Raw genomic sequence first — 16,783 nt, 5'->3', positions numbered from 1 at the left:
TCAATACTCTCGGATGTCTTTTCAGGTGGCGTGCAGTTCAGCTGTCCCAGCATTTAGATGACCGAGGTAAAACACCATCTTCGACGGAGGCAACACATTGGGCACTGCAAATCTCTAGAATCAGGCATTGCTCAAGAGGGAAACAGAAGGATTAAAAGGGAAGCAGGTGGGCAACACTGCACCAATAAACACAATTGCCATCTTACCTTATCGACATAGGCAGCTTTGGATGTGGCGTTTGGAGGTGAATTGGACTTGTCCAAGTAGAATGCCCTGAAAGAGTCCAAAGAAAACCGTATTTTGTTAGAAAACAAAGAACATAAAATACATGAAGACGTTTGATTTCCAAAAACTGCTGTTTAAAGATCAGTAAATGAGCAAAGGCCCTGGTGACAGGGTTGGTCAGGGCTATGCAAAGGGAACGGCTATTCATTTTTTGTTAGGATGGCTCACAGGAGAAAAATTACTTCTGGAAATTGTCCTCTAACCTTGCCATGCAGACTGGGACCCACAGGCACCCCTTCCCCTTAGTGCTACTCCCATAATTAGTAGCAGCCTCATTTGTTGTCTACTTTTTAAAATGAAGCACCATGGACCAATGAGGTTTTACAAACTAGATTAGACAAGAGCAACTTCTAAAATGACAATTACATTCATTCTTATTGAGAATTAGTTTCTTTTTTCCTAAAATCTGATTAAGCTTCTCTTTTAAAGGAATTACATATAATCAATATAAAACCAAAAGTTGGTTATTGCTCACTAGAATTCCGTCTGACCTCCTGAGATGTATTGGCAGACAGCACCTGTAGAGTGTCGTGAGCAAATACGCTGCCATGAATACAAGGATGACCCAACACCAGGCAGTGTCTAGCCTAGGACTAGATTACAGTGACATAGTCCACAGTTACCACTCAACTGCCAGGAAGATGCCATGGAGCCAAGGAGTCAGTTTGCACTGCCACCACTAAACCAAGAGCAAAATCAAAGACATCATTTAAACTTTCCCCTAGATTTCCTCAAGGAGAGAGCAGTCATCCAAAAGGCTCCCAAAGAAAAAGGAAATAAAGCTTGGATCCTGTGAGGGGAAAAATCAGGGGCTGAGCTAGGGGCAAAGATCCAGCCACGAGACAAGAAAGGACAGACTGGGTAGATGGGACCTGTGGGTCCTGATGAGAAGTTGAGAGCCACTGAAGGATGTGAGCATACAGCTTCATGCATTGCCAGCGACTGACCTGGCTGTTTCATCCACGTATCACTATGCCCAACCCTTCAGGTGTTGGGAATGCAATACAAGGCCATATTTAGTATAATATGAAAACCCACAGACACACTACCATGCTTTGACAAACTGTGGCATTTTGTACTCTGTTTCACCATTACGTAAATAAAGTATCACAAAGATGGTCAAAGCCATCCTCCTGTAGTACACCCTCCTCTGTTCTCCTGCCTGTGCTGATGATGGCTCTTTCCCTAGAACACCTCTGGAATAAGCTCACAAGTGAGGCTGCCATCACAATACCGGCTGCAGCCAGAGGTGCCAGAGAAGAGGCGTTCTCATTTTCCATATCCATGTTTACAGCCTTTGTGGCTGATATCCTTTTGTCATACTTTCAGAATCCCAGGCATATTTTTCTTGGTTGCTTTGATGAACCAAATGGTTCTAGAATAGTGGTTCTCAACTTGTGGGTTGCAACCCTTTGGGGTCACATAACAGATATCCCGCATATTAGATAATTACATTATTATTTAAAAAACAGTTGGAAAATTACAGTTATGAAGTAGCAATGAAAACAATTTTATCATATAAGGTCACAGCATGAGGAACTGTATTGAAGAGTCGCAGCATTGGGAAGATTTATAACCACTGTTCTAGGACATATTTATTTTCAGTGGCCATTTTTCTGACTCTCTTTCTCAGAGTTATGTTTTTTCATGACCTATGGAATTATATGTGCTTTTACTTGAAGTGAAAATATTTTAAATTTATGGTTTTTTTATTTTTATATAACTGAATTATTACACTTCTTTCTTAAATAACTCCAAAGTCATTTTGTGCTAAGATCCACATTTCTGGCTTCTGCAGTCAGAGGTTTGAGCATTCCATCTTACAGACGTTGAGTTAGTCACATCGCAGACCCAGGGAGTGGTTGCTTCCTAGTGGAGTGGCTCTGCTTCTGTCATCTTCAGATCTAGCATCACCTGAGTGACAGTCTCAAACAGGGTGGGCAGCAGAGTTTTATTTTTCCCTGAGAAACAGATGTGTTTTCTATTCCTGGTTCCAACGGATGAAGTTGGCTCTGAACTTTCACATAGAGTTGCCTATGTGACCTGGCACTGTCCTGCAAAACTTGCCCTAGCCATTTCTGTGAGCTCCAGAACCTATCGGGTCAGAGGGAGAGCTTCTAACTCATGCTTTCCACTTCAGGTCCATTGTGGCCACACAAACATAATACCTTGAAATCAGCTGTGACTTAGACATTGTCCTCACTGTTGATCTAGGAAAACTACAATTTAGAACAGATGTGCTGCCGCCAAGGCAGATCCCCTCCCTGACCAAGAATGCCTTTCCTCCAGTGTGCCTGGGCAGAAGGCATGATGCGATGAAGGAAAGAACCAAAGCTCAAGGGCAAACTGCCTAGACTCAGGGCCCCAATGTCAACATTGTGTAGGTGGCACGGTGTTGGTGTATGAAGTGCATGCTTTTATGATGTGCAAATGGAAGTTGTCTAATTGATGACAGTGACTAAAAGTGCACACAGTAGTCAGGATATCTTGGGGGGGGGTTAGTTATATGAAAAGATAGACTTGGACAAGCAAGATCACTCAACAGGTAAGTGTACTTGCCAAGTAAGACTGACTATATGAGTTCAATTCCCAGAACCCATATGAAGATGAACAGAGAGAACTGACTCCACAAAGCTACCCTCTGAAATCTGCCTGTGCTTTTGCATGTGCATATAAACATGCATAGATCTCTCTCTCTCTCTCTCTCTCTCTCTCTCTCTCTCTCTCTCTCTCATGTAGCAGCTTGCATCTGCCTGTATCCCCAGCTCCAGGGATCTCACAACTTTTTCTGGCCTCCTCAAGCACCTGGACTCATGTGCATATACCCACACATAGTCACAAACTTATATACATGAGAAAAATAAAATCTTTTTAAAAAGATAAAATTAAGACCAACGTTATCCTTCTTTCCCTGAGGCCACCTAAAATAGATTGCAGCTATTTTGTTTATTACTTAAACTAACATCTTAAAAAATAAAAATTAAGTCATGGATTTGAAATCTAGATAATCCTCTTGTCACTACACAAATAAAGCTTTGACCTAAAAAAGAAAAGAACTGCTTTTAGATTAAAGAATCTGTCCTCTAAATGGCTCAGCCAAGTGGAAAGTGGAGGTCTCCTGCATCTCAAGTCAGCTAGGAGAATGTGTTCTATCAGAGCAGTCCACAAACGATTAGTGCTGTCTAAGAGAAACAGCTCTGGGGGAAGATGTCAGTGCTGTGGCTGCCCTCTTCCTTTTTAGGGGACGGTGCCGGCACCATGACTGCTCTCTTCCTTCTTAGGAAAGGATGCCAACGCCATGGCTGCCCTCTTCCTTCTTAGGGGACGGTGCCAGCACCATGGCTGCCCTCTTCCTTCTTTTAGGAGATGGTGCGAGTGCCATGGCTGGTCTCTTCCTTCTTAGGGGGGATGCCAGCACCATGGATGCCCTCTTCCTTCTTAGGAAAGGATGCCAATGCCATGGCTGCCCTCTTCCTTCTTTCCAAGAGAGTGTTTTCTTTGAACAAACAAACAAACAAAACCCATTCTGGCTGGGTTGTAATCCAGTGGTAGAATACTTGCCTACCCTGGCATGCATAATGCTAGCTTGACTTCAATCTCCAGTAACATAAGAAAGGAGAGAGTGAAAAAAAAAAGTTGATCCTGACTCTGCCTCTTAAAAGCAGGTTAAATCATAATGGTCTAAATCTACTAAATTCACTTCAGAGTGACTTTACAGAAATCTCCAAATATCAATGCAGCAAAATATTTAAAGCAATAACTCATAGCTGATGAAGTTCAGGCAAAGTAACTTAGAGATTGCAAATGTGGCACACATCAATTAATACCATTTAGAAACTTGACTAACTGCCATATAGCAGAACTGACAAAGAAAATCAGCTAACATCAAAACTTCACGACTCAAGACACTCTCACAAGATAAAAGTCCCTGCAGATTCAGAGTTGAACATTTGACTCATGAAGATGTGTGCCTGTACTTAACTCTTTCTAATCCATAATGGAAGGAAAACGAACAATTACGAAGAATCAGCAATGCACGGCTATGGAAGTTAATCAACAACTACTATTAATAAGAGTTAATAATGTATTTATTGTAAAGTACACTGATTCCTGAAGAGATCCAAAGAAGATCACCAGGAACTACTTAGCTACTTCAACATTCCTATATGCGCAGTCAACAAATCTGAAAAGTCAATTACTGGTGAGGATGAAAGTTGAGACTTGAGGTGAAAACCATGTTAGGAATTCTTCATCAGATAAAAGGCTGTTCGGCCCGATATTTCACTTAACAGGTAGTCAGTGAATTCCAGTACCAGTCAGAGTATGACAAACCGTGGACGGAAAACAATTTCCCAATGCACTCTCCTTAATTACAAAAGCCTTGCCATGCCTCTTAATCAAATTTTATGGAGAAAGTTAATGGTAAAATTGGATTAATGCCAAAGCTGATGTCATTTATGATGCTTCTAAGGTGAGTAACAATGAAGTCATGGTCCTGGGTCTGAATATAGAAAATCTTATTAAGACCATTCCAAAAGCTTTGATGTTGATTTGGAAAGGCTGAGCAGTGAGCTCCTCTCCCGCTGGCCCATGTCAGCTTTCACTATCTTAATTTTCTAAAATGAGATTTTTGTATGGTCCTCGTGTTTGAGCCTCTGAGAATGAAACACCAATGAAAGCGGTGAGGTGAAAGTAAAATTCAACAAAGGCTGAACTTAAGTTGACTTAGCCTCATATATGTATGAAATATATGACATATAGATATCTATATATCAAATAACTACAGTAAACTTGGCATTGTCTGCCTACCATTGTCAAGAAGACAATAATAGGTGTATTTGCAATAAAAGAAGATGCAAATATAAAAGGTAAGTCCAAAGACTTAGTGGATAAATTGGAGGAAGAAGGTCCCAAGAATAGGATTTAAGAGTTGGATTTGGATAGGATTATGACAGGCTACTACTGTAAGAAGTATTTTAAGAGGAAGCTTCACAAAGAATAACATAACAGGCATGGGGGAGATGGAGCCTATATGCCTAAAGAGTGGGTTCAATTAAAGATGGAGGAAAGAATTTTGGCAAAGTGGGCAGATCCACTCTCTAAGGAAACAAAATGTCAAACAAAAGAAATCTTCAATAATCTATTAAGGAGTGCAGAGATCTCAAAAGAAAGGTTCAACTACCAGCTACAGTAGTAATGAGCAGGAAGAAATATGTGACTTCTAACATGTGGAAATTTAGAGCTGCAAGGGATCCCAGAAACGATAAGGATCACTTAGCAGTATAAGAAGACCTTAGGGATGAAGTGGGGAATTTCCTTCCACAGGAGGATGAAAACAAGTGTGGACACACTGATTAGTTCATGTAGTCATTCAAGCTAAGTACTAAATTTAATTAATCACAATATTGCACTCTCAAATGGGTAAAAAGTCTAGTTCCTAGCTCAGCATGTTCAAGCTGTTCTCGAGAGATGATCATTTCTTTTCCCACAAAGTGAGACAGTGCAACTTCCTGGGTGAAAAGAGTTAAAGAAATTGATTTAGACTTGAGGGATACACAGAAGTTAGATCAATGACAAAAGTGACATCTTCTCATTTGGCCAGCCTAGTCTCCTCCCCCCACACCTGAGCATATTGGAGAAGAGCCAATTTCTAAGAGAGATGATGAAGGCACAAGTGTCTCTAGCATTTTATGACAAAGTGGAAGGGCACTCTCCAGCCAAGATCTCTGCTTTATTCTTGCTTTTCCCACAGATCAGTATCCATGACATTACCGGTCAATTTATATAGTTATATTTATATATTTATATAGAATCATGTCATGTGCAAGATTCTTCATTTGGTCTGACACATATAAACTCTAGGATATTATAAATCGTAGCAAGTTGCTTTTGCGCATTTTACAAGTATTTTGACTTTTAGAATTTACTCTTTATTTCAAAAAGAACTGGAAAGTCATTTGGTCATCCATGCATATGATTAGATGCATTACTATTACCGTTGAGTACAGGTGTGACTGGATATCTGGTATTGTTACTAAATTGCACTTGATGGACAGTCATTGCACTTAAATTATAGAAAATAATTTTCTAATGTATCTTATTAAAAAACACTGGACACTTGTACAAATAAAAATTATGTACGTTCAATCTCTAGCCACAGATGTTTAAAGGACACACACTGAGTGGCAAATCTGGAGAGCGATAATTTGTTCTTGAATCCCACCAGCCCTCACCCATGACCTTAAACACAGTCCGAGCATCACTGAGAGCAGTGCTGACAATTGGATGAAGAGAAATTCTGACTCTGAGACAGTCTTGGGTTTGCCTGGGTCCTGTTTGACTATCATAATGAATTCTGTGGTAAGAGTTGCCAGAGAACTGTCAGTGGTCAATCTTCAGCTTCAATTCCACTTGAACACTGCAAAATCAGCTGCCAGAAGGTTAACAAGACAGACCGTGTGCATGACCACAGAGAAGTGTGCCATTGCACATGTGGGTCACTAGCACTTTTATGACTGGCCACATTGGTCACGGACACAGACCTCACTGGTCCAGACTGTTGTTGGAAGACCCACTTCTCTCCTTTCCTTCCTGAGAATCTGCAGAGAGCTGACTCCATCAGCGTCCCGTTCTCCATTGCCCAAACACTCCCTCACTGACGTTCATTCTCCCATTTATGAATCTGCAAGGGTGACAGACTTTCCTTGTGCCTAACATATTTACATAACACTATGGACAGCATCTGCTGCTAAACTACTCCTGAAGGTCCCGTGCTCCAACATTACAGAAAAGAATCTGTGAGAAGCACATGCCTCCTGGAAGGAGGGCATTCTGAATAATGAAGTTCAATGGTATCATGTCACACAAACAAGTGCATTTGAGCCAGGAAAACGTAAAATTAAGTAGTATTTCAACTTTAAAAATCATTCTAGTTCATTCAGTAATTATGTTAAGAAATTCAAACATGTTAGATGACATTTTCAAGGAATAACTCTTTAAGGTTTAAAACCATGAGAGGTTTTTTTTTTTTAAATATTAAATTGGTGCCAATTCTTTCTGGGTACCATAGTTAGGTCAGATTGAATTGATCTTGAAGACGATCTCTGGAGAGCATAGATTTTATTTTATTGCCTTCAAAACTCATTTAATCTTCTTCAGGACCTAAGGTTTGAAGTGCAACTCCATCATCCTGGCTGCTCAGCACACTATCTTCTTCAGATCCCACGTGTCATCTCTGCGCACACATCATTCATTTCTTGAGCCCTGCTTTCTCCTCCTGGACTTCCCTCTTCATCCTTTCTGATGACAAAATCATACTAGTCCCATGAAACCCAGCTCAGACGAGATATTTAGAGAATATTTTTTCTGAAATAAACCGACTTATCTCCATTATACTGAGTTGCACACACTCCTTTGCTTATGATAAACAATGAAGTATGGATGGGAAAACACCCTTGACCGCTTCTAATTAGACTTTATTTTGAGACAGGGTCCTATACTCAAGCTGGCCTGGACCTCACTATGTAGCCCGAGGTATTCTTGAAATCATAGCAACCCTCCTACTTCAGCCTTTTCAGTGCTTAGACTATAGGCATAAGCCATGCTACCAACCTGCACTTTATTTTGGAATTCCATAATCTAAGGCAGTTCTTTACAATGCTATGCATTTTGTACTGATCTGATTTTTATTTTCTCGAAAGCTAGAAATAACTTTGGAGTTACCATACTATCATACTGCAGCAACTAAATACACAGGCCTAACAGAAGAAAAGAATACATTTATACATATTTTCAAAAGGGGTTTTTGGCATATAGGAGGAATTTTTAAGCCGATAAACATTAAGCCACAGTTGAATCAGCACTGAAAAATATCACTTAAAGAAAGGCAATTATCAGTTATCAGAACTTAGAATAAGGACATCTGACAGTCACTCCATCAGTGAATGGCAACTGAAATAAAAACAAAAGTTCTCAGGGGGCCTGACACCCTGGGCACAGGTCCAAGCCCATTTATCTTTGATTTCTTTGACAGGAGAGAAATGATATAGTCAAACTCTTCTTGCTTCTAAGGAAGGGACTAACCTGAAGCCTCTCAGTTATTACACTGAGATTCTTGGTGTCTCATGCTCTGTTTGTATGACTCTACACTATGCCTTATCCAAAGGCAAAGTTTCTAGCCAGTAAAATTGATCAGAGTGTACAGAAGCTTGCCACCTAGACTGGGGACTTAATTTAGATCCTTGGGACCCACAAACAGTCCTCTGACGTCTACATACACACATACAGCAATTACATAAGTGTAATGAAAACTTCAAAGACGGGCTTCCCATTATCTGGTAAAATTCAGGCAGTAGAGCACATGGAATGTCACTGGATGATGTCATTATTCTCTCCAGCAGCATGTCTTCTGGCTTTCCTTAGAGCTGGTGATTCTTCACTGCCCCAGAAGCCCAAGCTTCAATAAACTTAAATCCTGCTTGTTTTCCTCTTAGGTATTTGTTTACATTTTTCCTCTAGTAAACTATAAGCACCCCGAAGACAGAATCAATATACAGTTTGCCTCTGTTCCATCATCTTTGTTCATGGGCAGCAAGCAGTCAGCATATCTTATTTGAGCAAATAAATAATTTTCCAACATTTCTGATGAGTGACACCATTTCTAAGAGTCTTTCAATTAAGGATCTTTGTCAATAAGTACTGAGTTGTTCTTCTTGAATGGGAACTACTGGTTAATAAAAATAAAACAAAAAACAACAAAAAAATCCACACCAAGCATAATGCCTTTTCTTTTATCACAAGATATACATGTACAAAGACCACTTGTCTTATGAGCTGTGCTCATACAAGATAAAAAACAAAAACAAACAAATAACAACAAAAACAAAGAACTCACTGTCAAACTAATCCAGGTCTGTCCTACCTTAAATTTCCAATAATTTTAATAAAAATCAGCAGCAACATCAGCAGCAGGATCTTGCCACCATTTCCTAAGTGTGTAACAATTCAGAAGTGAGCTTCATAAATAACTGTAGACTCCAGTTACCATGGAAAAACAGGGGAATTAATACAGTTGGAATTACAGCCATCAGACATGTGACAGATGCTCCCAAAAGAATTTAGGGAGAGAATGGATCAAGAGAAATATGCAGGTAACCAAAGTCCCACCTGACCCTCTTTCATAGTTCCATTCCTTAAAGGATCAAAGGTCAGGCTGGAAGTGACCTTTAGAACTGCTGTGTGGGAGGAGAGGGATTCTGTCACATTCTATGTTCAGCTCCTAGAAAGCTAGCTGCTCAGGAAGTGCACATGAAGGAGAGAAAAATAAATCGAGGTGAAAATAAAAATCGGAATAACGTCACAAAAATACAAAGCCTTTCTGTAAATTCAAGTTTGACCAAGTTTATTCTGACTGAAAACAAATGATTCCCCAGTAACCACACCCCTGCAGATGCTGTTCTGCAGTAACCTGCCCCCCTTTCTTTCAATCAAAACTTCTCCCAAGGAAACCAAGTACCAATCCTGCTAACAACCCTTCACCCTTGCTTCTGTCAACTATGGACAACACCCTTGGCCTCTCTCTGCTAAAACCATTTTCCCAAGCAACACTGAAAACTTTGCATTTCCCACCTCAAGTGGACATTTTCCAGAAATCACTTCCTGGTTCTCTTGTAAGTGACAGCCCTCCACCTTCAAGGTTATCTATCCCTTTATCACGTGAAACTGGTTCCTTGTTGGCTGCACACTTTTCTTGCTACCACCTTCGTCCTGAGCATATTCTTCATTGCTAACATGGAAGCACTTGTCTTACACGGCTTTCTGTGCCTGGAGTCACTCTTCGACTGACCATACTCCTAGGCCACCTTCAGCTCCTCACATCACCTGGGCATCCCTAATCTTTCCACTCATGCATTCCGCCATCTGTTCATAACATGTAGTTTATAAGGCAGGAGGAGTCTCCAGTGCTGGGGATTACTATGGAGAAGACATTCTTTATCTGCAAAACTTAGCTGCAGTTTAGGGAAGAAAAATAAGTAGGTAGTTATTATCCTATTTAGGAAGCAGAAATAAAAGGATCAGAAAGTCAAAGTCACCTTGGGCTACACAGGAAGTTCAAAACCAGTCTAAAATAAACGAAATACTGTCTCCAAAGCAAATAAATTATAACAAGAACAAGAATTTGAAAAATAATACAACTATTTGCCAGGTGGTGGTGGCACATGCCTTTAATTCCAACACTCGGGAAGGAGAGGCAGGTGGATCTCTGTGAGTTTAAAGTCAACCTGGTTTACAGAGTGATTTCCAGGACAGCCAGAGCTACACAGAGAAATCCTGTTTTGAAAAACAAGCAAACAAAAAAGAAAGGAAGGAAAGAAGGGAGAAAGGAAGGAACAAAGGAAGGAAGGAAGGAAGGAAGGAAGGAAGGAAGGAAGGAAGGAAGGAAGGAAAAGAGGGAGGGAGGGAGGGAGGAAGGAAGGAAGGAAGGCAGGAAGAAAGGAAGGAAGGAAGGAGGGCAGGAAGGAAGGAAGGAGGGCAGGAAGGAAGGAAGGAAGGAAGGAAGGAAGGAAGGAAGGAAGGAAGGAAGGAAGGAAATACAACTACTTACACTGCTTTACTTTGTCTCAGCATCCAAACCCCCAAAGCCTTTACTTGTCTTAGTGAACTGGAAGATCTTAGTGCAGAGAGTCACTTCACGCAGAGGTGTGAGTTGTGTACTAGCCACACACATTAGGACCACACAACACTAGGAACATAGTAAGACTAGGCTGTTTCGGTTGTGCAAGTTTCTGTATTTGCTGACTTGAATATTAATTCACAATGTCTAAATTAAGAACCTAGCCTAAGTGTTTGTCAGCAGAAGAAATGGATAGACAACTATGCCATACACACAACAGAAATTATTTAGCCACAGGGAAGAACGAAGTCATATTACTTGCAGAAAAATAGATGCAGCTGGGAATTTTATTAAGCAAATTAAATTACTCAGCAAAAAAACCATAGTTTTTCCCCTCATTGGTGGGTCCTAGATTTTATATAGAAACATATTATATGAAACTAGAATAGACAAGGGGGACTAATGGGACAAGGAGAGAAGGGACAAGGGTGGGTATGTTCAGCATAAATTATGTACTGTGTGACAATATCCATGTGTAACCTAGTATCATCTATAGTGAAAGAAGCAAAACAAATTAGCTTGTGAAGTATAAGGCAAAAGGGTGTAAGATTTGACTTTCATTTAAAAATTGTCATCTTTACAATCATTGTATATGTGTGTGGTTCATGTACACACATGAAGATGTTTGTGTGTGTGTGTGTGTGTGTGTGTGTGTGTGTGTGTGTGTATGTTTGCCCATTACATGCATACAGAGACCATAGGAAAATATCTAGTGTCATCTACTGCTCTTTGTCTTATTTTTTGAGACACTTTCCCTCACTAAACATAAAGTTTGTCTTTCTAGCTAGTCCAGGCACACAGAAAGCTCCTAGGACCCACTTTCTCTGCCTTTCCAGCAAGTTGCTATGCCTAGGTTTCATGTGCTGCTGGAGACTTGAACTTGGGTCCTCTTGCTTTTGCTTCACAGCAAACAATCTTACACACTTAGCAATCTCCCCAGCCATAGTCAGAATTTCAGTGTTGTAGCACCTACATTCTTAACTAAATTAAAGATAAGATTGTTATTCTATCTATAACTCATGGCAATAACTCTACTAGATATTTGCGAGGGAAATGTGTCTTTTGAAGCCACTTCTTCCCTTCCTGTGAATGTATTTCTGAAACTGTTTCTTTTCCACCATAAAGGTTACTAGAATAAGCACAGATTCAGCCTGTAAATCATGCTGTCATTCCAACCTTGATTAGATGTGTTACCAGCAAGAAGCAAGCCCATTTTCACATGAATGACTTGAAGTATTGTTATAAGTGAAATTCTGACCAAAGCATGTATAAAGAAGCTGAGTGTGGGGATTCATCGTTTTATTCTTAACCATTATTTTGGCTGATTAAAGTGATTTCCACAACAATTTATTTAACCATTACAGAATTTGGTAGCATTCAAGGAGACTGTAGCATTTCCTTCCAGCTTGTGGCTGAACACTACATAAATGTGCTGACAAGTCTCCAGCAATGTTGCCCACGGCACATTTGGGGAACCAGCCCTCCTGTCTGAGCTAAATCCAGGACCAGAGAGCAGGGTCTACACATTCTTCCAAACCATGTTTCAGGATTACCTCTATCCTGTGTCATCTGCTAAAGTGCCAACAGAGGTAGCACCTGGGTTTAAACCTCTTATAGTGTGGCTCCTCCTGGCCAACTCTGCACAGCTCTTTTATAGATTCATTCTTTCTTAGTAGGCATCTTAGTAGGCAATGAGGTCAGGTACCCCAGAGCCAAGCAACTCAGAGAAATGCTTGGCATTAATTTTTTCTCCAATTATGTTGCTTTGCAGGAAACCCATGAAACCTATCTTCAGACAAAACTCTCTGGGATCAGCTCTTCTGCATGCTAAGCAAGTTTTGAAGACTTGTTCTTCTCAGCTAATAGGATAGCCTATAAATCATAATTAGCTCCAGCAGACAGAACAGGAAACAGAACTGGAGACATTAAAAGCCTGTCCCGGTTGATGTGGCTAGTCGGGGGGTTCTAGTCAGGGATCTGGGCTCCAAGTGTAGCAGGCTTCAGTGGAGACTTGTACCCAGGCATCACTCGTTTCTTCTTTTCTACGACACAGCAGAGTTTCGTGTTGACTCTATGCTTCTCTCACTGGGAGCAGACTGACATTTGATTAATTAAAGAGCCTTCTGTTTTGTTTTCCTCACAAAGCTTTTAAGAAATACAGTGAATGTCATATTACATCTACTCAAAAGCCTCTTCCATAAGAGTAGTAAGGACTTTGCTCATCTCTCTCTCCCATCGAATATTCAGAATGTATATAGTTAATGTTTTAAATTAATGTTATTTATGTTTGAGTGTTTCACCTGCCATTATGTCTGTGTGGCACATGCACGCAGTGTCTTCAGGGGCAGGGATAGAGTGGCATATCCTCTGGGATTGGAGTTATTGTTAGCTTGGCATTGAACCCGGGTTCTCTGTAAGGGTTGCACGTGTTCTTATTGGCTGAGTCATTTCTCTAGTCCCTGGACGTTATTGACTTCTATGTCTGTGTTACTGACCTCAAAAGCTGAAGAAATTCAAAATCCATACAAATGAAAACACAGTGGAGAAGTGTGGAATCGTTACTTTGCACAAATTCTTAAAATAAGCTACAGGTAAACTCCACTGTAGGAGTGATCAGACTAAAATGAAAATATCATATTTAAGTTCAGCTTTATCTGTATAAGATATTTTTATTTAGTGATAATTTGAAGTTATCATCTTTTGACACTTACTACAGAGTACTAAATATAATATATAATATACATTTGATCCTTTATTTTAGATTTTGAATAGAGATGATGATACATTTTGAGGGTATTTAAATTTGATGCAGATGACCCTTTTCAGGCAGTAATATGTCACAAGGTACAGCAACTATGAAGACAACATATAATTGAGCTTGACTCCGAATTGGACTCCAGAGACACTTCGTATTTTCAGCTACCACCAGAATTCTAACCATTTCAGTCTCTTTGGCCATTTTCCTGCATTCCTTCTTCATTTTTCAATGTCAGGGTTCTTATTATCTTTAACTTGCTCTTACCTCGACAATTTAATAGTTTTCCTAAGCAGACTCTCTCTCTCTCTGACTCTCTTTGCTTCTCCATCTTCTGTTTGTTTTCTTTCTCTCTGTCCCCATCTCCATTTTGGTTTTGCCCTTCCTCCTAACAGGTCTTCAATGTTGGCCCCCATCTGAACTGAACCACCCTCCCCCACCACACTGCTTAGCGCTCAGGAGGGGGGCTTAAGCCCGATTTCCCCTGGATGTGCCTGGAGTATATCATGGCCTGCATACCTTGCTGATTTACCCCCCCCCCATGCCTCATAGTTCCACAGTGCTTTTGTTTGTCCATTGAAATAGGTGCTCTCTCCTTCCACAACTCACCCATGATATCATCTGTCAGCACTGTGTCCAGACCCTGAGCTCCCTAGTTGTTCATACTCTATGCGTCTCTTCTGAGTTTCCTGTTATCAGAGCCATGGTTCACTGGAAAATGCCCCTGACAACCTGCTTACTGCACCTACCCACAGCTCTCCTAGAACACTCAGACTCATTACAGCATCCACAATGCTGTACATACATTTCACTTGCAAACGGTGCACAGTAAATATTACTGAGTCAGATGTAAAAATTTCTCAATCAGGATAGGAGTAGCTAGAGAATTCCATTCCAACTTGACACTGGCTCAACACTGTTTTCCAACCCACCACTGTTTGCATCTTGCATCCAGGTATGGCTGACCAACATTTGGGCATTTCTATACATATATACATACTTGTTAATCATCTATTAGTAGACATTTTGTTAGCAATGTGTAAATCAAAAAGGGAGAAAAACGGATAAAAAGAAAAACAGAGAGACAAATGCTACAAGAATATAAGGTAACACAAGTTAACATAGACACATCAGGAAATCCAAAGGGGAAAAGACTAAATGAGAAGAAGCAGGGAGATATCATGGCATATGGGAAGAAATCTAAGGTGTGCCAAGAGAGAGACAGAGGAACTGGTCAGCAGTGGAAATTAGAGTTATTTGGCCTGAATGTACAAAAAGCCAAGCAAAGTCAACATGAGTGACAGAATTTCACAAACTTTCATCTACAAAATACAGAACTGCCTTCTGTTCAACTGTCTAACCAGGCAGCTCATTTGACACACTTCATGCTGTGGTTCCCATCCCAACCAAGGATTTCAATATAGCCACAGTCTTTCCTTCTAAGTTAGAATCACTCCTTCTGTATCAAAGTCTCCGGGATCAAACTAAAAGTAATTTATCGTCATCTATTCACCTTCCTTAGTACATCCACAAAACAAAATCTGAAATGCCAGCAAAAAGGGACAAACAAAAGCAATAGAAAGAACACTTATCAAAAGGCGCGACTAGAGTGCCTTGGCTATGCCATTTTAAGATTGTCCTTGTGATCAGATACAAAAGTCAGCAGAGTGAAAAATCAATTCTGCTTCCACAAGCACTGGGCATTTTCCCTCACACAGCATATTTCCTTAACTAACTCTTAGGGCGTGCTTATTTTTCTCTCTGACATATTCAACTTGCATTTATTCCAAAAGAAGTTCTGAGCACAAAGTATTCTGATCTTCCTTTTACGCTGGCAAAAACAAAGTGTCTTTTCTTAGCTTCGCGATGGAAAACAGTAGCTTCTCCTTAGTGTCCAGATGGGAAACAACAGTCTCCTAGCATCTAGGTAGAGATGATTCTTTTCCGAAGATGCTCAGAAAATGGAGATGATTTTATCTGCTTCTATTTGTCAGACTATGCAACTATTCTTCCTGATAAATATTGCCCTATGCAGGGATATATCACAAAAATGTTAAAACTCCTATACTAGTCATTCTAATCCCATGTTCCCCTTACCAGAATATTACATTAAGAATTCCTTTAAGGTGAAAGTAAATAAATATTTGTTCTCAAAGGCAAAGGAATGATACTGAATTCAAAAAGTCCAGCCTAGGTGAGCTAAACAAGATTAGCACATTAATATACATGCGACTGTATTGCCTTCTCAGTAAAACAATGGTGTCAGCTTTCATAGAATTACAGTACTTTTCAAATAAAAAAGAGATATGCTGCCTTCAAAATGTCACCACAACTCCAACTTTATCTGTTCTCATCTCATGTGAAATTTATGAACCTTGACTATACTGATAAATTTTCTAGAGAGATCTCCCACAGAGCCAGCATCTGCCCCCTTCAAATGGTCTGAAAAAAAAATTGGATATAAAACAAAGTAGACCAGAAAGTGAAATAAATTCAATATAATAATAATATGAAAAGAGTACGGCCATGCATTGCAACTAATATGATTTCTAATTCAATACAACCACGTGGGAGCATATACACTACGATCTGTTTTCCCTCATCTTATTGAGGAAATCACATACATAGTTCCCTAACCCCAGCCAAACTAATGCAATTCCAAAAGTTGCTCAGCTTGAAAGAAGTTGATTAATTATAGTTTTAGATGTAACAGACGGCATCCTGCAGGAAGATGAATTCGAGATGGGTCCTAAATAATTACAAAATAATTACACCTCCGACACAAGGCCATGGAGCTGAAGTGTGCCCTGGGTCAAGGGTGGATTGGTAGAAGTTGGGGAGGAGCTGAAGGGGAAGGTAAGAAAAAGGAACAAAGGGTTTCCGTTTACGGATCAGTTTCACATTCTCCTCTAGTGACCTGGGTCACATCTTACAAATTCTTTTTTTTTTCTTTGGGACTTTTGTAAATGTCATTCCCTCTCTTGGAAAATAATTGCCACCACTGACAAGTTTACTTCCCAGACCCTCTCCCCTAAACACTGGCCACTCCATTCTGCTTTCAGATCTCAGCT

At 40.1% G+C, this 16,783-nt stretch overlaps 1 protein-coding gene across 1 annotated transcript in view; it reads right to left on the bottom strand.

The window, feature by feature from the left end:
• Prex2 (phosphatidylinositol-3,4,5-trisphosphate dependent Rac exchange factor 2) overlaps positions 1-16,783 on the bottom strand; it is a 281,271-nt gene that overhangs the window by 28,986 nt on the left and 235,502 nt on the right. The window contains exon 36 of the mRNA XM_075971371.1: positions 207-273. Within this exon, the coding sequence (XP_075827486.1) occupies positions 207-273 (67 nt within the window). The remainder of the gene's footprint in view (positions 1-206; positions 274-16,783) is intronic.

This window comes from Microtus pennsylvanicus, chromosome 5, assembly GCF_037038515.1.
Source record: "Microtus pennsylvanicus isolate mMicPen1 chromosome 5, mMicPen1.hap1, whole genome shotgun sequence".
Classification (NCBI taxonomy): Eukaryota; Metazoa; Chordata; class Mammalia; order Rodentia; family Cricetidae; genus Microtus; species Microtus pennsylvanicus.
The sequence above is the reverse complement of the archived record's forward strand: the minus strand, read 5'-3'. Positions and strand labels throughout refer to the sequence as shown.